This window comes from Crocodylus siamensis, chromosome 9 (genome assembly GCF_052110815.1).
Source record: "Crocodylus siamensis isolate JL-2025a chromosome 9, ASM5211081v1, whole genome shotgun sequence".
Lineage (NCBI taxonomy): Eukaryota > Metazoa > Chordata > Crocodylia > Crocodylidae > Crocodylus > Crocodylus siamensis.
This window is the reverse complement of record NC_143403.1, coordinates 53,037,917-53,061,746: the sequence shown is the minus strand read 5'-3', so window position 1 is coordinate 53,061,746 and position 23,830 is coordinate 53,037,917. Positions and strand designations below refer to the sequence as shown.

Genomic DNA, 23,830 nt, shown 5'->3' with positions numbered 1-23,830 from the left:
ACCCCATCTTTTAACACTCACTTAAATTACTTCTATCTAAAGCTTCTCTTTCATATATGGCTGACATGGAACACTTGAGTAGTAATGCCTTGTAACTTTTATCGCTGCTTATTTATAAGTAAAAAGGTAAGTCCTGTTCTGAATTGACGTATGGATATGAATTCAAAATATGCACCTCAACACCTGATCAGCTTCTTTTGCAATAGAAGGGAAACAAGATCCATCTTTCAGACTGATGGAAAACATTATCCCTTTTATTTTATGCCTCTTCAATTGGAGGGTGTAAGAATCTTTGAAGCGTTGGACGCTGGTTCCATTGCTTTCTCTTTCATGGGTGTGGACTCTGGCTTTCCCAGATGCCAGGCATGGTGTTTAGGCCACAACCTGGAGAGTTCTTAGAAAATATATTTTCCTTCTCACAGCAATCCCACCTGCAGATCTCCCTTGTTCTCTCTCCATCTCCTGCACCAGTCACAGTTGCACTCCACTTTGAGAGTTTTCACTCAGGGCGGGCTGCATCATATGTCATATGAATCTGCATCTCAAACTTTGTTTTCTCCAGTCAATTTTTTCTGGTCTAGACTGTTTTCCCCCTTCCCCTATTGCTTGTTGAGACCTTTACAAGCAACTGGGGAATCTAATTATATAGAGAAACGATGAAATTCACTATACACGACACACTGTCAAACATACAACATGAAAGAGAACTTACTGGTATTTCCCTTCTAGTAACCTTCAGTTATTGCAGTAGTCTCAGAAGTTACTTGTAACAACCATTGCTATAACTTTCTCCACACAAGAAGGGTCTCTGTTTCTCCCCGTTTTCCTTGGGAACTATGATGGTTTTTGGCATTTCATTATGGGAAAGCTGCCACTTCCTACGCAACTTTTTTTTGAGGGAGGGTATGGTGGGAGTGTGTGTTCTGTTTGAGCGGCTTTGGTTGGCTTTGAAACCAATCCTACATGATCCAGTTCTTCCTGTTGCTACCTCTGGGCTAGGGACAGACATTCAAAAAGCTGGAGCCTGAGTTGATTCAATCTTTGCAGGTTAGTCTAACCTGGCTAGGCTAAATCAGTTTTGTAACCAGACAGACATCCCAGAAATGCAGGCACATGCCTGCAGTGGCTCAGGCTAGAAGCCAGGGGTGCCTCAGTCCTCCCTTCCCCTCAACAGGGCTGAGCTGAGGGGGGTTGTGGCCAGGCCTGGCAGGAGCTCTGATTAGGGAGGGGTTCCCCACCCCCTTCTGCCCAGCCCAGCCCAGCCGGGAATGTTTACCACCCCAACTTAGTGTTTATTAAGAAAACAACAGAGGGACATTACCAGTAGGGCTGTGCAAAATGGCTGTTTCGATCTGGTTTTAGATTAGACTGTTTTGGAGGACAGTGATTTGTTTCAGCATTTTGGATCACTGTCCTGTTTCGTTTCGGCCAAATCCGTTTTAAACAGGCTGCAAGGGAAGCTTTGCACAGCCCTACCTACCCAGGTAGGGTGGGGTTTGGGTCAGGACAGGGCCATGGGTGGCTTGTCCAGGGGAGGGGAAGGGTCGCTGCACTCCATTCAGGTGAGGAGACCCCTGCATGGATCTCTGATCCCTGTCATGCCAGGTCGTGGGGCAGGGAAGCAGCACAGTGTGGCTAGTAAGCCTCATGGTCCCTGCCATGTGACTCGGCTCCACAGGGAGCAGAGATCCATAATGGGGTCTCCTTGCCACCACTGCCTGCCCTGCTCTGCCCTGGTGATATGGGGCTGTGTGGGGCAGGCAGCGGTGGGAAGGAGACCCTACACCACTCTGTTCCCTGCGGAGCCAGGTTGTTGTGCAGCAGGGCCATGTGTCCCTGCCACGTGACCTGGCTCTTCAGGAAGCAGAGATCTGGGGCTGCATGGGGCGGGCAGCAGTGGGGAGGAGACCCCAGCGCAGATATCTGCTCCCTGCACAACCAGGTTGCGCAGCAGGGATTCCCCAGCCCCTGGTTTGGTTCCCCAACTCTCTAATCATTCCCCCAGCTCTTCCCAGGGGGTGTGAGCCCCCGGGTCTGTGCCAGGTTTCAGCAGGCTGCTGCTGCAGGCTGGGACCAGTGGCAGAACCGCAGTCTCCCTGGCACTTGGCACAGGCTGCACCAAGTGGCTGCTGCTGGCCCCAGCCTGCAGTGGCAGCCTGCTGAAACCTTGTGTACAGATCAGGGGCCTGCACCCCCTGGGAAGAGCTGGGTGAATGGTCAGAGAGCTGGGGAATCAAACCAGGAGCTAGGTGTCAATATCGGAGCAGTCCTCCCCCCGCTTCCCCCCCTTCCCCTTCCTCTTCTTATTTTTCATTTCCCCGCAAGTCTGGCTCCAAAACTCTGAAATTCGCTGAAACGTTTCCAAAATGTTTTGGAGCCTTCCGATTCGTTTTGAAGCTGTTTCAGAGCCTTCCATTTCAATTCGGATTCAATGTTTTGGGCACCACGATGGCCCAGAACAACTCTGAAATTAAATGGCTGCTGAAATTTTGCACAGCCCTAATTAGCAGCTATCTGATGATTCTGCCTTTGTCCTTTGTGTCATGTCTCAGAGGTAGCCAATAAGGCTGCGCAAAGCTTCAGGTGCTGATTCAATTTGGAGAAGATTTGGCCCGATTTGGTGACTGAATCTCTGAATCCAAATGGAGTCGGAGGACCAATTAAAACTTCTGAATTGATTTGAAGCTCTCCAGATCAATTCAGAAAAGATGTGAAGAGCTTTGGTGATTTGGGCAGTCTCTACCTGCTGCAGCAGGGAGCTGGACCCAGACTCCATGCTGGTAAGCAGGGACGGGGGAGGTGACCATGGGGGGACCCTTGCCAGGCCCCATGAACTGCCTGCTCCCCCTGGCCCCCCATGGCTGCCCCACCCAGGCCCAGCTCCTGTCTTCTTTTTTTAAAGGCCCCAACTCACTGGGTGTTGCCAGGCAGGGAGGTGATCCCCATTGCCCCCCACTGCCTCACACCATGTGGGGGGCTTTGCCATGACCCCCCTCCAACCTCTGCCTGCTCTCCTAGACTGCCCCCATGGCTGCCCCACCTCCCCCAGGTCCCGGCCCTTTAAAAACAAAAACAAACAAATAAAAGCCCCCACTCTGGCTGCTGCAGGAGCTTTGGGGCTTCTGGGGGCTCATGGCAGAGTCCCTCACACAGCATGGTGCAGCAGGGAACACCCCTTCTGCCTGGCACCTGCTGAGTGGGGGCTTTTTCTTTTTTTCCAAGGAGCCAGGAGCTGGAGCAGGTGGGGCAGCCTTTCAGATTGGGCAGGGGATGGACCTGTGTGATTCAGAGATTCAGCTGATTTGGCAGCAGCTGAATCTCCAAATCGGATTCAGCTGAATCAATTCGGGACAGTGATTCAAATCACTGAGTCAAATCACTGTCTCCCGAATTGGCCAAATCTGAATCCAAAGTAAATACTAGCTGTTTCACACAGGCCTAGTAGCCAGCACGTGGTCTGCTAGCTAATGCTGAGGTGTCTGAGGGACAGGCATTGCCTGCTTAGCGGGGAGGAGCGGGAGCCAGGCAGACGCCTGCAAGACTACCAGAGCTGGGGCCAGCCCTGCTGTGGAGCAGGGATCCTTGCCCAGCCCAGAGGGGATGCTGGGGCACTCTGACTTCATTTAAACCAGCAAGAACTGACTGAGGTTTGTGCCTATAGATAACCCTTCTGTTTTCCAGTTTATAAGCTTCTTAGTTTCCTCCTAACAATAGCCCCCCCAGACTCTGGTAGCATGTCCTGCTCTCTTTGCAACTCTCACTTAATTGCCTGCAACAGAAAACATTGACCAAGTTACATTGTGTAACTCCAAGTAAATTACTTGAGATTTCAACATTGTGGATGTAACAGTTTGTAGAATGTGAATTTACAGGAAAAGGAGTCAGCCACTGCCTTGTGTTTTATGGATTAGATGTGAGCAGTAAATGCAGAGCCAAAGCTGTTTTACATTGTTTTCTGTAATATATTTAGAGCTTGGGAAAGTTTTTGGACTCTTGACCCTGGAAACTGATGTTTCCTTGGTGTCCATATTGAGAGTGTACAACTGAGAGTGCAGAGCTGTCCCCTATACCCTTCTACCCTGCAGAAATCTGGTTAATGTACCTCAACCTTGACTGGGAGACAATCACCCCTAGATGTAGACAGCTGGAGACTTAATGGCCTTTCACAAGCATATTAATTATTGATTGTGCCCAGGTTTCTATCTCTAGGGAGATGTCTTCAGAGTACCAGCTCTCCTCCCTGGGTCTACCAAGTAGCTGCTATGTGGTGACATTTGCTAAGTACAGTATTGACATGGACCTAATCAGAGGGAGTCATTAACCAGCCTATTTAATTTCTGTTTCTCGCTTAAATTCAGGGTGTCTTAGCTTTGACAGGGATCTGGGTCTGTTGTGGAAGTGCCAGTTCATTTCAGTCTCTTGATTTATATTTAGTCTCTCATATATCTATCACAATAATAACTTGTCTTCTTACAGAACCGTAATACAAATCATACTTTTATTAATATTTATCCTCTTAACTAAGGAAACAGCAAAAAGGACAGGAAGCCTGCTCCGTTTAATCATGGAGGCAATACTAATAGTAGGACAAAAGGAAGTGAGTGACACACTGAGGAAAAGAAGTAATAGAGCTCGAATATGCCAAGAATTTGGTGTGAAAGTCAGTGGCTGCCTGCATGTGCAGAGGATGTGGAATTGCTTTGCATGCTGATCAAGTGATACAACAACATAATGGCACAGCATAGCAACCACTAAGTGCTGCTTCTGCTTAGACATGGTGTTTTGTATTTTCAAACAACCTGTCTGCAGAAACATCATGCTGTCATGATAGAAGTTTCTTTGCGGACAGGTTTTGATGTGTGCTTGTATATTTTGTCCTTTCTGATGTTTTGTTCCAGAGTTTGCTGTCATAGGCAAACTTGGCTTCCAAAAGACCTGGATCATTTTATTACAGATCTCATAGCATATGATTATGCAGGCAAGGATTAGACAAAAAAAAATCTCCTCTTCAGGGCATTAACTGTTTCAAAAAAAAAAAAGGCAGCCACAGAGGTAAAAGAAGTTTCCCCACAACCACTAGCCATTAAGGTGCTGTACAAATAGCTGGCTACTATGTATTATTAAGGAGCTTTGTGAAAGGAAGGAGGGTCTGTCGGCCTCCCTTGCAAGCATCAAGTAGTAACCCTGCTGGTAGCAGGATACTGGACTTAATGGGCCACTGCTCTGACCCGGTGTGACAAAGCTTCACAGTCACTTCTACCAATAAGCATCAATAAACTCCTCTGTTGCCCCTGAGTAACACCATAATGAAGGAGGGTGACTGGGGCATCAGCCTCTGGTATCAAAGTGGGATGGGGGCAGAGGGTCGGCCACAAAAATAGCAGCAATTGCACTGCCAGCTCAGCTGCCACCACTTCACCAGCAGCACAGCCACAGATGCTGCCTGGTGAACTGCAGTCACCCAGAGCTCTCAAGGGTCTAGTTACACCTCTGTCTACCCAGTGGCCACCTCTTTGTGTAGTAAAGCTGGCTCTGCTCTTTGGAAAAAGGGAAAATCCTCTTCTCTCCTTCTCAGCAGACTTGCCCACTCTTCCAAAGAAGCGTGCTTCCTGGCTTTCCTGATTAATGTTTTATGGTGTCATCCTGTTCTAGAAAGGAAAATGCCTTTCAAACCTAAAACCAGGCTCTTCTGAAATTCCAGCTGCCTGCTGTTTTCATGCCTGTCTTTTAAATACCAGCTCTAGGGGTGTTCTTAAAAAGGTTATTTTGACACTGAGCTTTAAGAAAGCTGTGAAGCCTTTTTCTGCTTGGCCTGCTTAGATTTTTTTATAACACAATTGATCATAGTTCAGGGCTCACTGCCCCTCTGCTGCCACCTTCTACCTCTCCAAGTGCAGCCCTTGTGGGATGAAACCTCATGTCTCAGCCCCTCCTCCCTGCTAGGGGAGGGTCCCAGAAGTCCCCCCTCCTCAAGGAGGTGCTAGTCTGAATTTTCGTACTCTGCGTGTTCACGTTTTGTACTCTACCGTGTGTTCACATTATACTTATCCCCAACGGAGCTGCACTTAGTTCTTGCTTTCAGGAGTTTTTTGGCCAGTTACAAATATAGTGATCCAAAAGAGCCCTCTTCACAAAACTGCTCAATCTTCCCAACAGGAACAAAAAAGAGCAAGAGAAAAGGATTCTTAAAACAAAAATAGTCAAAAAGCATAAGAACTCTTACCTGGGTAGGCCAGACCCTGGCAACTCTTGGGTATCCGTCTGTTCCCTATCAGGTTCTGCCTCAAATCTCTACCCCCTGTCATTTAAGGCTGCAGACAGACATGCAGCTCCCCGCTGTAACTCTGAATACTTTGCAGGAAGCGCTCCAAGTTGCAACAATCCCCAGGACCAAACAGAAGTTCCCTGCTGGTTCCAGTGGGGAGGGGAATCTAGCTGCTGGCTGGGAGCAGCCGGTTTCCCACAGGAATGGCACCTCCTCCCTGCCAGCCTGTGCTGTTTTCAGAATGGGAAGGGGGGAAGAGAGCAGAGGGAGCTACTTCTAGGGGTTCCCCAGCCAGGGTGGAGGGTGGGATAGGTAAACTGGAGCTCCCCCCACCTTGGATCCCCCCCACCCCCAGTAAACCAGCAGGGGCTGAAAAAACCTGAGACCAAACTCCCTCCACTCCCTTTCCCTGCTCCCTTTCTGCAAACAGCTAGAAGGCTAGCAGGCAGGCAGACACAAGTTACAGAAAATGCTCTATTTTGAAGTGTCTTCATCTGAACCCTCATGCAATGAGGGTTCAGATTTTCACACAATCAGCCACTTTTTAAGTAGTTTGCAGCTGTGTACATGTGTTTAGTCACATAGACTGCTTTCGGTGGCCAAACCAGGCAAAATATTGTTTGCATCCTTAAAGGCTGCCTAAACTACCTTCTTTTTTCTCCCCTGGGTTTCTTGAATCTGTTTTAAACTGGTTCAGGTAGCTCAGCCAAGGTGTCAGAGAGAGACTGATACGGGTTCATTGTCCCCGTCATGAATGAGGATTCCTTTCTAGGTGGAGTTCCTGATAACCCTATTTGAGAAATACCTGTATAAATGCTTATAGTAAACAGTTCGGTAACCAGCATAAATGCAGCAGTCAGAAATTATTCCAAACTGCTCCAAATCTGTCACACTAGCAACAGGATGTTTGCCAATCTCCTGCCATATGGCTGGCTTTTTTTTAACTGCTTGGATTTTAGATGACCGATTAGGCTATTTCTGTGCAAAAGGACATCGACTGGAATAGACATGTGAGAAGGGAACACTCCTAACTGTCCAATTGATGAAACGTGCAGTTAATATGAATTAGAGACACAATGCTATAAGTCACTGCTTGCTGCAGAGCTGTCCTATTTGAGTCATGCATTACTATTAAGAAACACAATATTAACAGTACAAATTACACTATTTGACTTAAGGCACTTTCTCATGTTCAGTCACTCACAAAAGTTAAGTACTGAGTTCTCTATTTCTGTTATGGAGTTTGATATAGTCTGCTTGGTTCCCTAGGCCTGCATTGGTTCCCTAGAGGCTATATCACCCTCATTTTTATGCACAGAAATAATTTTGCACTGATGATGTCTTTTGCATTAAGTCAAAACACTCCCAAAAATTTCAGTGGAGCATAATCAACGTTTTGACATAAATATGGAAAGGAGACTGAGCTCCCATATGACCTCCTGTGGATCTTGTAAACTAAGATTTAGCAAATTCTGTTGGATGATTTGGCATATTTCATAATATTGGGAGAGGGGTTTAAATTGTTGTTGGACTTTGAACTCAGGGGTAATGTGAGGATCTCTTACACCATAAAACCAAAAAAACAAACAAGTGAATTTCTATAAGTGGTTTAAGTTCTGTTTAGTGTCTATAATTAGACATCAATGCAAAATATTTTCATAAACAGAGCGGTCCAGAACTCTCCAAGTTCCCATTGGAAGAACAAATACTGACTGCAGCATTCAGGCCAAAATCTAACAAATCAATGGGAAGAAGTCTTAGAGAAGTCCTGCAACCCCAGATGTGGGCCTGTGATTTTAGATGGCTTTATCTGTCCCTAGTGTATGGTAGCTAATTTGTGTGGCTTCAAAGTCCAGTTTCCTAATGCCTTGAGACCATGGGTGCTAAGGACATCAGCGGAGAATCTGGCTTTGTCTCATTGCATTAGAAATCATGCTTTGCAAAATACGAAGAGCCTGATTCCCACAAGGACACTTGACACTGCACGCATGGTGCCATTACTAATCAGAGTGAGGTAAAGAAAGAGACCTTAATGTAAACAGAACCGGGCTCCAATTCTCTCTTACATTTCTTTAGTCTGGGGCTTGAATTGGGTCTACTTCTGGTGACTGTGCTTCAGCCTAGTTTTTTTCCTTGTACTTCAGAACAAAAGCCCCCATTTAAAGATTAAAATGGAGTTTCTAGCGATTATAACTGAACGCATGAACAGTGTGTAAACCAATGTAAAGTTAACTTGAGTCTGCAGGCAGCTTAAAACAAGATCTCTGAGTGTGGAGTTAGATGCCTTCTGCTCTGCTCCTTGCTTGTTTCCATTGTTAAGCTTTAGAGTGAACTTAACTCCATCTGTCACTGTAAAGTACCTTGACATTGGTATTGATTAGATGCAAATCTTGGGGATATTGCCATTCTTCATGGCATGTTTTCTAAGGAGATTCCTGTATCCTCCCTTACTGAAGGGGCCAAAGGCAGAGCAGTGTTCTTTCCTTGTTACTTTTGCTGTGTTAATGGGAACGTAAGATCACTGCTGACCTAAATCCAATGGATCTGAAGACATGGGGGGTTCTTGGACCCTGAGGAAGCCTACGTGACTCTCCCTCCCCCTCTCTAGCACAGTATTATAATTAGTGGCTCTTGCTTCCTCAAGATTTAAACCGATGAACTGTACGGCAGTCCCCCTGGCACTGCTGAGTCGGCTTCTTAAAACACTCCCTTAGCAGGTCTGCCTTCTCCCTCCTCTATGTTTAGCACTGGCCTTGGTAAAACAACTTTCCTCTTTCCCTCTGACAGTCGCTACCTGCAGCATCCTCACTACCTGCAACATCCGTCACAACCCTGGCCCCTAGTTTGGGCTCGAGGGAATTTTGCCCCAGCTGTTTCAGTTCAGTGCTTTATCCTAAGGGGATGGGTTCCTCTCACTCCATGTCAGAGGAGATTCAAGAACTTGCTGAGAAGACTGGCTGTGAGTATTATTTCATGCTTAGTTCCTTTGTTGCCACTGTCTTATTTTTAATAATTGCAAATGGTTTACGGAAGATCTGACAGGCTACCTTTCTTTCTTTTTTTTTTTTTTTAATGCATCTCCGACTACTGTTTCTGCAAACATTGCACCAAGCACAGAGCTTGTGATAAATGTGGCTTAACTGCAAAAATGATTTTGGGCTTGAGGGTTGCTCTGTCTTGTTGCAGTTTATAGCAGCTTTCAAAACCTTAAGCAAGTGATGACAACTAGATGACAGTACTTGGTTGGGAAGGAAGGTTGTGAAAGTTAACTTAAAATACAGTCTGCTCAGTTTGCGCTGACAATTCAGCCCTTGGATGAGACTAACTGCAGTTCTGAGAGCCTTGCTAGTAGCTGACTATGATGCATGGATTTGCAAGGAGTCCTGAGAAACGGAATATGCAAACCTGTATAACAGATGGGTGACCTTGGGACAACCATAAAACCATCTTTTGCTTCAGCATCCCCCTTTGTTTATTGGAGATAACACCAAATACTTACAGTAAAAGGATTACAAATTACCTAGCACTGCAAATCTAGGAGTCTGTATAATGGAAAGACATCCCCTGTACCCTAACTGATTTCTTACCCTTGTAATCTACCAGCATCCCTAATGAGCATGGGTTTTGAAGCTACAACTGGTTGTAAGAGATGTTGAAGTTTACTAAGTTGGCTAACCTTAGGAAGTGTAAATGCATGATCCGCTTGAATTCATGTACATTTTTCATGAGCATATTTTTCAATTTAGGCTACTGTAGTTATGGATCAATGAGAGGTTTCCATTTATACCTTACAATTGGGAGTGATTTTAAACGTATACCACATGCTTGCCAAAACCTGATCCTAAACCTAGGATCTAGACACTCTCAATGCAAGAAGTTCATAATCCTTTCTCTAGTTCAGCCTCTTCTTCCAAAGCTGGAGAGTGTTTGAACCTGGAGTTTCATTTTGAACCTTGCTATAAAAATACGAGTTGTAAAAGATATGCATCTGCACCTAGGTTCAGATCCTGAATACCGGAACGCTGAGTTCCGGGGTCTTTATGAAAAGAAAATGTGTATGCGTGTGTAGTGTATAGATGCCCACAAACATGTATTTTTGGGCATAGGCTAAGGTAATAGAGTTTTTTAAGATCTGGATTGTTTGGGGTTTTATGTGCAATTCTGAACTTTTAAAGGTAAGATTTTTGCCTCTTATTCACAACATAAACCTTATTGGAATTAAATATTTTGTAGTTTTTATAGAAATGCTCTTAATTAGAACAGGTGGCAAGCAAGCATGTAACATGCGTGTTCTAACATGTAACTAGGAAATGACCAACTGCATATAAGGGACCAGGTTGGAAGATAAATGTTACTCCTTCTAAAAGATTATATTCACCACAGGTCTGAAGAGCCACGATGCCATGGAAGTCACTCAAGTTAATATTATTTTGTTTGTAACTAAAGAACGAATGTATTCAGGGTACATAATCTGACATGGCCTCTTGTTTTCTTTATTCCTGATGATAGAAGGGTTGACATAATGTCATAGTCATCCTCCTGGATTAAATATCCTGAACAGCCTGAAAAACAGCTGTTAAAGCTAAATACTCTGAGCAAAAAGTATGAGGAACTTTCCATCACCAAAGCCTTTTAACAGCATTAAGCATGTCTCTTTTCTTCCCTAGTTGCATTGGCATTATTCTACTGAAACCATAGACTGGTTTTACCCTGTGCACTTCTCAGCTGTGTGTTTTACCAGATGGAGCGTGTCCAGGAAGTGAACTTCCCCAGTACGGAGGGGAAGTGCTTGGGACCGGGGCTCTGTGGTATTCTCCCCCTCCCTTGCACCCCCACCCCCCAACTGTGCAATGTTCTTCTGCTTCAAGGATTTCTTACTAACCTGTCTGAAGCTTTGTTAGCTTAGAGTTTAGATTGATACGACCTCATGCAAGATACAGCCTTGCATGATTTCTATGGGACGCCAGGTGACGGCTGTATCAGCTGACTTCTGGGATTGAGAGAAACTGCTGCTTGTCACTTGGCTTCATGTTGAAACCATAAATTGCATGCAGTTTCAACATGAAAACTGGGTTTCAGCTTATGCAAACCGTATTCAAGTGAGTTCAGCATGTTGAAAACAATTAAAGGAATCTAAAGTAAAGCTTGCCATGTAAAATGGGATGTCTCTGAATTGCCTCCCTTCCCCCTAAAAATGTTTACCTGGCATGCTCCCTGGTTCCCATCCCACAAGCCTCAGCTGATGAGTTTCCCCTGAGAGATTTCATATTTGAGCTGTTGCAGTGGAGGTCCCACAGGGACTTTCTAGTGCCAGCGCAAGAGCATTTAAAAAAACAACCAGCGAGTTGATGTTCTGTTGTTAATTGTAATTTTCTCTCTGGGGATGAAACCTGCTTCACTCCTTTTGTTATACATTTGTATCCTAAAGGCACCAGCAAGCAAATAGAGGGCACGTAGGCAGGTCTTACAAAAAAGGCTGATTGCAAGCAGCAGGTTGGCTTCTGTATATATAGGTCTGATTCAGCCTGCTTTTCATTCTGTTAAAGAGAGCTGGGGAGCATGTTCACTTACTTCTGAAACATTCCCCCCACCTCCTTTCAACTCATGCCCCAGATGAGTCAGTCAGGTCATAGGATTAATACAGCCTCACTTTCATATCGATGTTGCAGAAGAAATGGCTAATGTTCAGAAATCAGTCACTTGTCATTTGAAACATTTGTTGGATCCATTAATCAGCCATTAGTTTTCTGATACTATGTGCTTTGACAAGTTGGGACATACTTGCAATAATATCCACCTAGCCTTTAGGAATCTATCACAAAATGGAAAAAGGTTAAATGTGTGACGGCACACATGCATATACACACATACCCCCCTACAAGCACCTTGGATGAGTTTGTTACACAAGTAGAAACCTACACAATATTAAGGTTATAAAAGTGCATTTGAGTATAGTGTTCAGATATTGTATTGGGGAGTACAAATGCTGGGACAAACAGTACTTCAGAGTGTCACCAGCAAGGAATGAGTTTGTCATGGGAATAAATTCTCTCTCTTCTAACTTGTTTTATTTACAGTGAGTATTTATTTGGATGCAATGATTAAATCAACTCACAGTTTATGCATACTGTTTAATTTTTGCCAAGTGTTTTTTCATACAAATTGGTGTCACAGGCTGTTTTGCAAAGTTAATGTGATTGTGGAGTTGTATAATACATGATGGAACCAGAGAGGAGAAATGACATGGAGCAGAGAGCAGAGCTTGTTCTTGCCACCTGAGATTTGAAATGAGAAGGATAAAAGGCTGAGAGAGACGGAGCAGATCTTACAGGTGGAAGGAAGGACCTTCAGAAAGGAAGGCTCTTGGTCTGGCTGTGTGCAGAGAGAGAGGCAAGGCCTGTGCTAAAAGAAGGGAGGAGTGTTGCAGAGACTGAAACAGGCTAGGGTTATCTCTGTGCTGACTTCTGTATTGTTTTGAGTATGCAGAAGGGTGCTAGATGCTTTACAGGAATGCATGAAGATACTATCTACCCCAAGGAACTTCAGCTTACAGCGTCTTGCTGCACATTGCAGCAAGGCAGGGACATATATAGAGAAGAGAGAAAGGCAGCGCATCCTGGTGTGGGTAGGACACTGGACTAGGACTTTGGGACGTGTAGTGTCTAGTCCAATTTGCAACACTGACTTGTGGCCTTGGGCAAGTTGCAACTCATCTCTTTGCTTCTGTTTGTCTCCTCTCTCGAGAGCAGAGCAGGGAACTTCTCGTCCTGCGTGCCTGTACAACAGCCACGCACTATGGCGATGTGATCTCAGTTCCAGCCTCCGCAGGCTACCATAAACCAAATAATGATGGCAAGTGCCAGTCTTTGTGTTAAGAACCTAATGCCAAGCTGGGTCAAGGTGCTTTTGCCCTCCATGATCATGTGAGGGTTGACATGTGCACAGTGGATCTCATGCTTATCAAAGCCTGCTGTCAGTTATAGTAAGTGGCTTTGGCATGCCTCTGAGAACAAAAGTTCCCAGCCACATTCCAGTGGGAAGCTATATTGGGAATACTGAGCCCACTCTCCTGTGATCTAAGCATGCTTATTATGGTTGACTCTATTCTAATATAGTAATGGGTTATAATGATGAGCTACTTTGGAAGCATTTGAAACATCTCTGCTTGCAGACAGGTAGGAAGATTACCCTTGGAGATGACTCCCCTTCATTTTCTATTAGATTAACATTTGAGCCAAAGAGGCTGGAGCCTCTGGTTTTTCTCATTGTCTGAGCATGGGTCTAATTCGCATCTCGGTTCCACCCAATTGGGAAGGGACAAGAACATATTTCATGTTAAAATAAAAACCAAAGAAGGTCAAAGCAAACTAATGAGGAGAGAGAGAAGTCTCTGAATTTAATCCTTCTTTGATAATGCTCTGGGCAGAACATTAAACTCTACTTAATGCTGGAGACACGAGACTAATATTGCATGATGGAGGTTTTATAATGGTTAGTCAGCCTTTCTTGGTGTCCTTGAGTGTGCCATGTGATGTCTCCTGAAATTGCTACAAATAAGAACCCTAAAACATTAGTTTTAGGCCAGTCTGGCAGATCATTGGCAGCTCATTTCACTGTCTCGCTGAGTTCACTTCACCCAAATTCTCCAGGGGCCACCTTTATGCTCCCATTTAAATGCCAAAGCTCCCAGGGATTGCAAAAGAAGCAAATATTAGGGTCACTGTGCAAGCAGAATGCTGAATGCCAGATGTTGATTGAGGGGGGGCTTTTTCCTTTCCTCTTCAGTGACCTTCCTCTAACCTCATTCTTCAGGGTGATGTTTGAAGCGGCACTAAGCCTAAAGGAAATGGACCCCAGCTATCCTCAACCACATAGCATGCTGTCAAATACCTGGATTCATTGGCAGTCAATATAGCCAGGCCTTAAAGCAGCGTGTCCATGCAGAGCCTCATGTTTGTTTAATCTCTTCGCAGTGATTCGGGGACATGGAAGGTAGGACAAGCATGGAGAAATGGGTAAAGCCTCGAAGGCTCCCAAATTCATTGGGTTCTTAATATAAATATTTCACTTGCAAACGGATAACTGCAGGGCAAAGCAGAGAGAAGATAGTCCTTCACTCCTTACCCTCAGACAGAAGGTGGTCAAAGCTCAGGTCAGCATATGACATATGAAATGTTTCGATTCCAGGGCCTGTGGAGGGCTGATGCTCTAGTCTGAACTGACAGCACACTCCAGTCTCAGACGGGTCCCATGCTGAATTAACCCTTCTTTAGAAAGAAATGACTGCAGGATTTCCCTACCCAGAGGGGCTGGAAGGATAGAGCTGAGAAAAGATTAACTAAATGGCAACATAAGGGTGGATGTGACAACTGTCAGGAAGTAGTGGAGGAGTCTGAATGCCAAAGTGAGAGAGTGATTCTTGGGGTGTCAGTTTAAAGGCCATTTGAAGATGCAGACCTGTGAGCATTTCCTCATGCCGATGTCTGTCAGAGAGCCTCCAAAGGAGACTTGCCATGTCACTGGAGCCCTCTGCAACTGGGCTATGTTGGGCCCTAGTAAAAATACTCTAGGAAACCATCCTGCTGTGGTTGGGGGTAGGACTTGATGACTTGGCAAATCGCTGACTTAAGTGAACTTGTGTGTGGTGCTGATAGTGTTCCTGGAATATGGGAGGCTTACCTAATCCTTCCCTCCCACGAAGCAGAGATCTGGACCAGAGAAGGAGCACTCATTAATTACACTTCCCAGCAAAAGTGGCAAACTTGCCTTTGGGTCCATATTCTTATCTTAATGAAATCATAAGGAGTTGTCACAGGAATTAGCAGGACAGAACTCAAGCTCTTAAAGAAATGACATACATATAAGCTGTAATTATGTACAAACACTCATTAAAAGCAAAAACCTAGTCATTGTGCCTGCTTCCCAATTAGGAGAGTAGGCAAGTAGCTAATGCACCTGGCATCTCTATTTCCTTTCCATGCAGAAAAGATTTCAGGTAGTGTTATACCCTGCCATTGGCTGGAGGAGACATCTGATGATTTAAGGAAGACTCAGAGCTGTGTGACTGAAACCATAGCTCAGACAGGCCAAGACTCAGGAGACAAAATATCCAACTACCACCTGAGAAGTTTCATGATTCCTCTGCCCAGGTGGGTAGACACAGTAAGTGACTGTTCATTACCAGCTGTCTGGCCTTTGTGAAATGAGTTGATCATTTTAACTCTGTTCCCAGACAAAGGTGCTCATATCACCAAGCTATCTAGCTGTCCCAACAGCCCAGCGTTTGCCTGGTGATGTTTCAGAGAGAGACGGTCAGTCATCTATCTTCCATCAGCTCTAGTATTCACTTAAGCAAAACCAAAGCTGCCCTGAGCTTTATCTCTCTCCTCCCTATATATGACTTCTGCCTCGCATAGAATCATAGAAGTTGGGTCAGAAGGGACCATGTATGTAGATCTTCAAGTCCGACCCCCTGCCTGGGCAGGAGAAAAAACTGGGCTCAAATGATCCCAGCCAGGTAGGCATCAAGCCTCCTCTTAAAGACCCCCAGGGTAGGAGCCAGCACCACTTCCCTTGGAGGCTGGTTCCAGACCCTAGCCGCCCTGACCGTGAGTATAGTTCTTACGGATGTCTAATCTAAACCTACTCTCCAACAGCTTGTGGCCATTATTCCTTGTCATGCCAGGGGGTGCTAGGGGGAACAAGGTCTCTCCCAAACCCTTCTGGTCCCCACTAGTGAGTTTGTAGATGGTCACCAGGTCCCCCCTCAGCCTTCTCTTGTGAAGGCTGAACAGGTTCAGGTCCCGCAGTCTCTCATTGTAGGGTCTGCTCTGTAGTCTTTGGATCATGCGGGTGGCCCTCCTCTGGACCCTCTCAATGTTGTCCACATCTCTCCTGAAGTGGGGCACACAGAACTGGACACAGTACTCCAGCTGTGGCCTGACCAGTGTTGCACAGAGGGGGAGGATCACCTCCTTGGACCTGCTAGAGATGCACCTGTGGATGCACGACAAGGTCCGGTTAGCCCTGCCAACCGTGACCTCGCATTGTCGGCCCATGTTCATCCTGGAGTCAGTAATGACTCCAAGATCCCTTTCTGCCTCCGTGCTCTCAAGAAGGGAGTTTCCCATCTTATAAGTGTGCTGCTGGTTACTGCTGCCCAAGTGCAGCACCCTGTACTTGTCAGTATTGAAACACATCCTGTTTTTGTTAGCCTGTAACCTATCCAGGTCTTGCTGCGGTCTTTCCCTCCCTACTAGCCTGCTCACCTCGCCCCAAATTTTGGTATCATCAGCGAATTTAAACAGGTTGCTTTTCACCCCATTGTCCAAATCGCTGATAAAGAAATTGAACAGCGCAGGCCCCAGGACCGAGCCCTGGGGGACTCTGCTGCCCACTTCCCCCCAGGTCCAATATGACCCATCCACCACCACCCTCTGAGTCCGACCCTTGAGCCAATCTGCAATCCATCTGACTGTGTAGGCATCAATGCCACAGTTGCCTTGTTTTTTAATGAGGATGGGGTGGGAGACAGTGTCAAAGGCCTTGCTGAAGTCCAGAAAGATTACGTCCACGGCGACACCTGCATCCAATGCTTTTGTGACCTGATCGATCATAAAAGGCAATCTGGTTGGTCCGACATGACCTGCCCCTAATGAAACCATGCTGGTTGCCCTTGAGCATCATCCCTGAAGCCGGCCCTTCACAGATGTGCTCCTTGATGATCTTCTCAAAGAGTTTCGCTAGGATTGAGGTAAGACTGATGGGCCTATAGTTGCCCGGGTCCGTCCTTCCTCCCTCCCTTTTTTTAAAGATGGGGACCATGTTGGCTATCTTCCAATCATTTGGCACCTGGCCCGAGCACCACAAGCGCTCGTAAAGCCGTGCCAAAGGCCCTGCAATAACCCCTGCTAGTTCCCTCAACGCCCTGGGGTGGAGAGCAGCTGGACCCGCTGATTTGAATGCGTCCAGCCCCTCCAGAAGCTCTCTAACCCAGTCCTCCCCAACCTGAGGTCTGGGGGCGTTCCCCTTGAATCCATCTTGCATCACAGTGGGGAAGTCCCGGTCCCTGCCCAAGAAAACAGAGGTGAAGAATTGGTTAAAGAGATCTGCTTTCTCCTCTGGTGCAACCACCAGATTGCCCGGAGGATCTTGCAGGGGCCCCACATTTCCCAGTGCTTTCTTCATCTTCCCTATATATTTGAAAAAGGACTTTTTATTATCTTTGATTTTGGACAAAAGTCCTAGCTCTATGTCTGCCTTAGCTTTCCTGACAGCCCCCCTACAGGCCCGAGCAGGGGAGGTATACTCCTCTTTGGAGATAGCACCCCCCTTCCACCCCTTGTATGCCGCCTTTTTGGCAATCAGGCATTCCCATACACCCTTGGTGAGCCAGGGGGGCTTACGGGCACTCCTGCCCCCCTTGCTTCTTGTTGGGATGGTCACCCCTTGGGCCCGGAGTATCATCTCCTTAAAGAACGACCACTCATCTAGGGCACTGAGCTCCCCTGCTCTTGACAGCCCTGGCGCCTCTCCCACTAATCTCAACTCATTAAAGTTGGACCTCTTGAATAATGCAAAGTTGAAGCTTAGCTCAGCTCCCCTTCCTCTACTCTGTCTATCCAAGTAGCCAAAAGGCTTTGGAGAGATGGTACTAGGGAGGGAAAGGGACTGGGGAACTCCTTTATTCATCTGGATTAGAACTCAAGCCCCCAAATTGACTTAACCCCGTAGTATCAGATGTCTTATTGCAAGGCCGCAGTTTCTGTGATATGACAAAGCATCCATCATTGTGGCATACAAGCACCAAGCTATGACGTCACCATCCTGAAAGACAGATGGATGTCCTCCTCCATTATTGTCACACATTTCTCTTTCAACCTGCACCTTATTCTAAAAGAAGACAGGTCTCTGCTGCAAAGACCCTTGTATTATAAAGGTTATGGAGGGTCATCTAGTGTAAGCCGTTTCAATACGATGTGCAGTTATTTCAGTTTGAAGCTGCTGGTTTTGACCTATAAGGTTCTAGACAGCCTGGGCCCTACCGACCTAAGGAACCGGAGGTGGTTTAAGCACCCACTTTGAACGCCTTCAAGACACTTTTGGATGTTTATCTTGCTGGGATCCTACGATCCCTGCTGACTTCCTGCCCCTCGGGCAAGGGGCTGGACTCGATGATCCTCCGGGGTCCCTTCCAGCCCGAATGTCTATGAAATATATTAAACTGTCTTCTGCCTTACACCCTATTACAATCCCTAAAGTCAGGTGAGAGCAACTGGTGGAATAAAGGCCATCAGTACATGAGTCCATTTGGTAAAAATGTGTGGGAGTTGCTCTCGCCAGTTGCTCATCACCTCTGAAACTCGCTGCCTCTTGAGACCTACCAGAGCTTGAGCCTGGATGTCCTTTCAGAAGCACTGCAAGACCCTTCTATTCGGGCAGGCAGTTAGCAACCAAAGCTAGGCCAAGATGTTGTTTAGCGGATCTCAGCTTTATTGTGTTTTATTTTGGGGTTTCTTTTGCTAGTTGCCCTTCGAAGTTGTTCTGTTCTCTTAATGGAATGCTGCCCTGAGCTTTTGTTGGGAAGGGCAGCATTTAAATTGTATAAATACATCTGGCTTTGTTTTGGCCTTTAAACAAGGAGTCAAATTTATCCACTGAAGGAGCTTTGGACCAACAAGCCCAAATTGCCTCTGCAGTGTTTTTGATGGCAGGGAAACCAAATCCATCGTAGCCTTGGCACTAGTTTTGATGGAGATGTATATAGCTGCCACTTGCCGAGTAGAACATGCAAACTGAGCCTTTAAAATGCAGCAAAGCTGTGAGATCAGACTGCAGTGCAAGCAAGAGCCTTTGGCATAATAGTTCTCCTTCACTGTGAGCTATCCTTACTGCAGAGGCAGGAGCACACAACCATCAGCCAGCAAATACTTTCGGTCCCCAAATCCGACAGACAGGGATGTATTGAAATGTGTTCTTCCCTGTCTCATACTCCTCACCTTGCACAGAATGACGTGGTGCAGTTCCACATTCACTATATCATTAAGTCTTGAGTAAATTCTGTTTACGTGGGTTTCAAACCTTATAAACTCCACCTAGGCTCTGACTGCCCAGCTAGGGTCTTATTTCACCTCCAGAGCCCAGAAGCTCCAAGCCAAAGCAGGCTCCAGCTACACCTATAGAAAACTTTCATATTGGGCCCTTGGTGATGCCTGAAAACCCTCCGTTGGTTAATGGAGGTGTGTAGGTGTCAGTGAGGAGTGCCCCCCCCTGCACCCCTGCAATGACTAGTGAGTATAGGTGACATGATAATAATCCATACCATGCTTGAGTGCCAAACCCTGGCACTCAGTTTCCTCTGCCACTGACTGACCAGACTCCTCCTTGGCACTGTCACTTAACCCAAACTCGAGGTCACTGGTTTCCTCATTGGCTGGGGGCTGGCTGCAGTCAGAGGGAGTCTGAGTCTCTCCTTCCTCCCCCTCTGCCTCAGTAGTCAATTGGGTGAGCAGACCCTGGGAAGTTTCCACTCCTCCTGCCTTAGCCTTTCTGCTCTGTTGATGAGTCACCACATTAACAGGTAGGGCTCTAGCTCTAGACGGTGGCCCTCCTTCCTTTGCAGGTATTTTAGCTCCAGAGTATCACGTTCCACCAGGATGGGAACAGGAGCCCCTTCCAGCACCCCGTTCTATGCACATCCCATAGCCTCTCCACTTGATGGGGGGATGGGTTACTGGTACCTCAAATGATGGGGACCCCACCCCTTGAATGGTAAGGGTCTTCCCCAGGACCATATCTGTGGGTGAAACAAGGTTGGCAGTCTCTAATAGCAGAGATGATCTTCACTCACCTACTATCTTCTATCTGTGGTTCCCAAAGAGCTACCTTCCCTACAGCCCTCTGGGGAAGTGGATGGTTACTTCCATTGTACATGTGTGAAATGCAAGTTTTAGGGATGTGAAACGACTTCTCCAAGTTCAGTCGCAGAACTGGGAAAAGAGGCAAGGAGTCCTGTTTCTGAGTCCTCCATGCTTATTGCTTCTGCACCTTGGAGTGCTGTGGGAACCTCTCGAACACTGCAGTGTGGGGAAGAAGAGGGACTATTTCACTGCTAGGTGGGACTTTCTTTTTTCCATTTTCTGAGACTTTTCCCCAAGATATCCAAGGCTTTGGTTTTAAGCAAAGTTCCAGATTCTTAAGATTTCTTGCCCCCAGTGTTGCCACGGTAACAGTGATGTCATCCAATGAAAATGTGAAAGGTCAATTGTTGATAGCCAGAATTGGAAAGCAAATCATAGAAAAGGTGTTTCTTTATGTTTTGAAAAAAGTAAAGAAAAAGTAAAGCATAGCTTAAACCCAGAGAGAGATTTAAAAATGCTGTGGGGATGACCTGGCTGCCAGATCCTAGAGCAGTTCAGGGCTTTGAAATGACTCATGTTGAGTGACTGGAACAAGATACAGCAGGATCCTAATCATCTAGAAAGCTTGAGCTACCCCAGAAAATCTGTTTGGCTAACTGGGGAGCCATGAGAAGGGAATCAATTGATGCGATGAAATGTTGACATTTTCAGATACTGGGTATTTGGATGTATAGGAGCTCTGCTTAGAAAATATGTTCTCTCCCCATCACATGATAGATTTAACCACTCAAATACAGGGATGTTGCCAGAATCCATTCCAAACTGGCATTAACATGCAGCTGTTCCTGGTGAAAATTAACCATTTTAGTTGCTGGAGCCTTATACCATCATCGTGCACATGAGCAAAAAAAAAAAAAAAAAAAAAATGAGAAGAAGAAAGCTTGATGCATTTGGAATGGGGGAAAAAAAAGGATTCAGGCTGGATTTATGCATCCACCAGGAACGGAGTCACTCAGCTTTGAGCAACAGGATAGTGTGGAGTGGATGGTTGTGCCCGCCTGGTTACAAGCTCATGGTAGAACCCCTCCAAGCTGAAAAGCCTGGATTGGCTTTCTGTACCCACCCACATGGTAGCCCCGGAAAGAAGCTGAGCTGTCCCTGAAGTGGACTTCAAGACAGATCCTTGCTCAAGCCTGCTTATTATTCATTTCCTAATGATAAGATCTCTTGCATTGTTACAGCTTAATTGAGCTAGTGGCTAACCTTTCTTCATATCAGCCTTTTCATCAGTGACCATATGTGCTATGTTGTGTTTTGGTCACCCATGGGGATGGTGTGGATTTGTTCTAGGTGCGGTCAGTCACAAAGTTGTAATCATGGCATCCTTCCACAGCTGTAAGGAGAGTAAAATAGTCGCATCCCTCACTGAGCATAGCTAGCCCAAAGATCTTTCTTGCGCTTCACAGAGGAAATTGCTTGAAGTTACAACCTGGTTCAGCAGTGGGCATAGAAAGAAATGGAAGGTAACACAAAAAATGCAGATAACTTTCCAGTCCATTTATTGAGCCCTGTGAAACACTCAGGCTAATAGATCAATACAGTTGCATTCCAAGGCCATAAAACAAAACTAAAAGAGTGAAGATAGCTTCTTAGGCAAAATAAAAAGAAGAAAAATATTAATACATACCTGTTGTCTTTTTACAGCTATAGTCAATATTCCAGATCTGCCAGGGATGTATTTAATGGGCCCTGCCATAAAAGACCCATTAGTTAAAGGTTTTTTACATCATAGCAAATGTGATGCAATCTGCTGTGTGCTGTATCTTCAATCTCTGTGCGTAAGTGGTAAAGAATGCAAATCCTAACTGGCACCCGGACAACAACTAGTAGTTTGTACAAACAAAGCCGAAGGCTGCCCTCCTTGCTCCATATAACTGCAATTGTCAATGTTGGTGCTGGGCTGAGAAGTACCCGCCAGCGACTGACTTTAGTATTGTTGCTGTGAACAACAATTTCTGAACTAGGTATTGGTGAGGAGGAAGTAACTTCTAGCCAGAGATTAAGGAGATGATCAGTCAGCCCTTTGTTCTTGCTACAATTGATTATACATTAAAAGAGGGTTAGTTCCTCTTAAAGTGAGAGAGGCATTTAGGGCAAGGCCTCGGGTTCAGTGATCTGCGTTCTGTCCCCGATGATGCCAGCCTTATGGTGCAATGGCTGGCAACTTGCCAAGCTATCTGCTTCTTTCCCATCTCTGAGGCAGGGCTCGTTTCTGCTTCATAGATGAGCCTGGGGCTTAAACAGGGCTTTGTGATGCTCACCGAGCTGCAGGAGTGCAATGCATTAGGATGGAGTTTGTTCCTGGGTTCTCAGTAAGGTGAGGTCTTTATTTGAACTGAAGACTAAACAGGAAATCTTCAGAGCTGGTCGTCTTCTGGAAGGAGCAGCTCCCAGACGGCTCTTATGGTCAGTCAGTCCAGTCATAGTATGTACCTGAAAGGGTTAGTTAGCTCCCCTGGTTGAGTTACTGTACTCTAAACACAGGCTTCCTAAGCAGCTGTGTTTTCCTGTGGGGCGATTTAAGATTTGCCACATAGGATTTGAGCTGTGGTTTAACTTAGTTCAGTTGGCCAATGGCAGATGCTTCTGAATGGGCCTTAATATGCCAGTTTTCCTGATGCTGCATGCTGATCATTGTGTGACTTGAGCCATCACCCTCACAGGTTTCTTGATTTTATCCTAGCTGGCATGACTAGTGACCATATGATTGTAAATGTACATTGAAGCCTAGATTTTTTTCAAAAAACAGCCAGTTATCTATAGTACCTCATAGGATCATAGGGCTGAAAGGGACCTCATCAGGTCATCTGGTTCAGCCCCCTGTTCAAGGCAGTATCATCTCTGACCTAAACCATCCAAATCAAGTGTCTGTCTAACCTGTTCTTAGAAATGTCGAAGGATGGAGATTCCACTGGTCCTCTAGGTAGCCTGTCCCAGTGCTTAACTACCCTTGTAATGAGAAAGTTCTTCCTAATCTCCAATTTAAAATGTCCCCTGCTGCAGTTTGAGGCCATTGCCCCTAGTCTGGACCCTTACGGCCACAGAGAATAGTCCATCTCTATCCTCTTTATAATCTCCCTCAATTTTGTGGTGCCATTTTCAAGGGTGCTGAGTTCTCAAAGATGGTAAGCACTTTCTGAAAACCAGGATCATTTGAAGTGTGCCAGCAGGGTACCCCAATTGCTATAGTTACTTGAACATCTTGGATCCAGCACTTCCTACATAGTGTGTATTTCGTGGATTGGTGACTTCTCAGGGTAATTATATCTACTGTAAACAGCATGTTCCTTTTATCTCGCTCAAATATATTGCCTTCAGTCTTGTAGAGTTCCCTGGTGTTTTTGCAGCAATCAGTAAGGCTGTCTTTTTAATGTTATTTCAAGTCAACCACAATCTACGAGAATTATTTTGTGTTGCTCTTAATGGTGATCCTCCAAATTGGAGAGATGACTGGGAAGGAGGGAGATAACAGGCGACAGTCCTACCAATTAGGGACTAGATTGTCACTCTAGTGCTTTGTGTATGAACTCTTTTGCCTATCTATACTGTCAGTGTCTAACACCAGCTTTTGCTAATAGGCCACCAAGGCATTAAGAGTTTGAGTGGCTCATATTGCAGGATCAGGTCCTTTAAAATGTCAGTTCCT

At 45.8% G+C, this 23,830-nt stretch overlaps 1 protein-coding gene across 4 annotated transcripts in view; it reads left to right on the top strand.

The window, feature by feature from the left end:
* Window positions 1-8,915: 8,915 nt before the first annotated feature.
* TESC (tescalcin) overlaps window positions 8,916-23,830 on the top strand; it is a 30,381-nt gene continuing 15,466 nt past the window's right edge. Inside the window, exons 1-2 of one of the 4 annotated variants that reach the window (XM_090063474.1) lie at window positions 8,916-9,224; window positions 15,249-15,414. In XM_090063474.1, the coding sequence (XP_089919600.1) occupies window positions 15,398-15,414 (17 nt within the window). In that variant the 5' untranslated portion in view covers window positions 8,916-9,224; window positions 15,249-15,397. Of the gene's footprint in view, window positions 9,225-14,135; window positions 14,258-15,248; window positions 15,415-23,830 lie in introns of those variants that run through there. The other 3 variants (XM_090063472.1, XM_090063471.1, XM_090063473.1) reach the window with 3 other exon arrangements.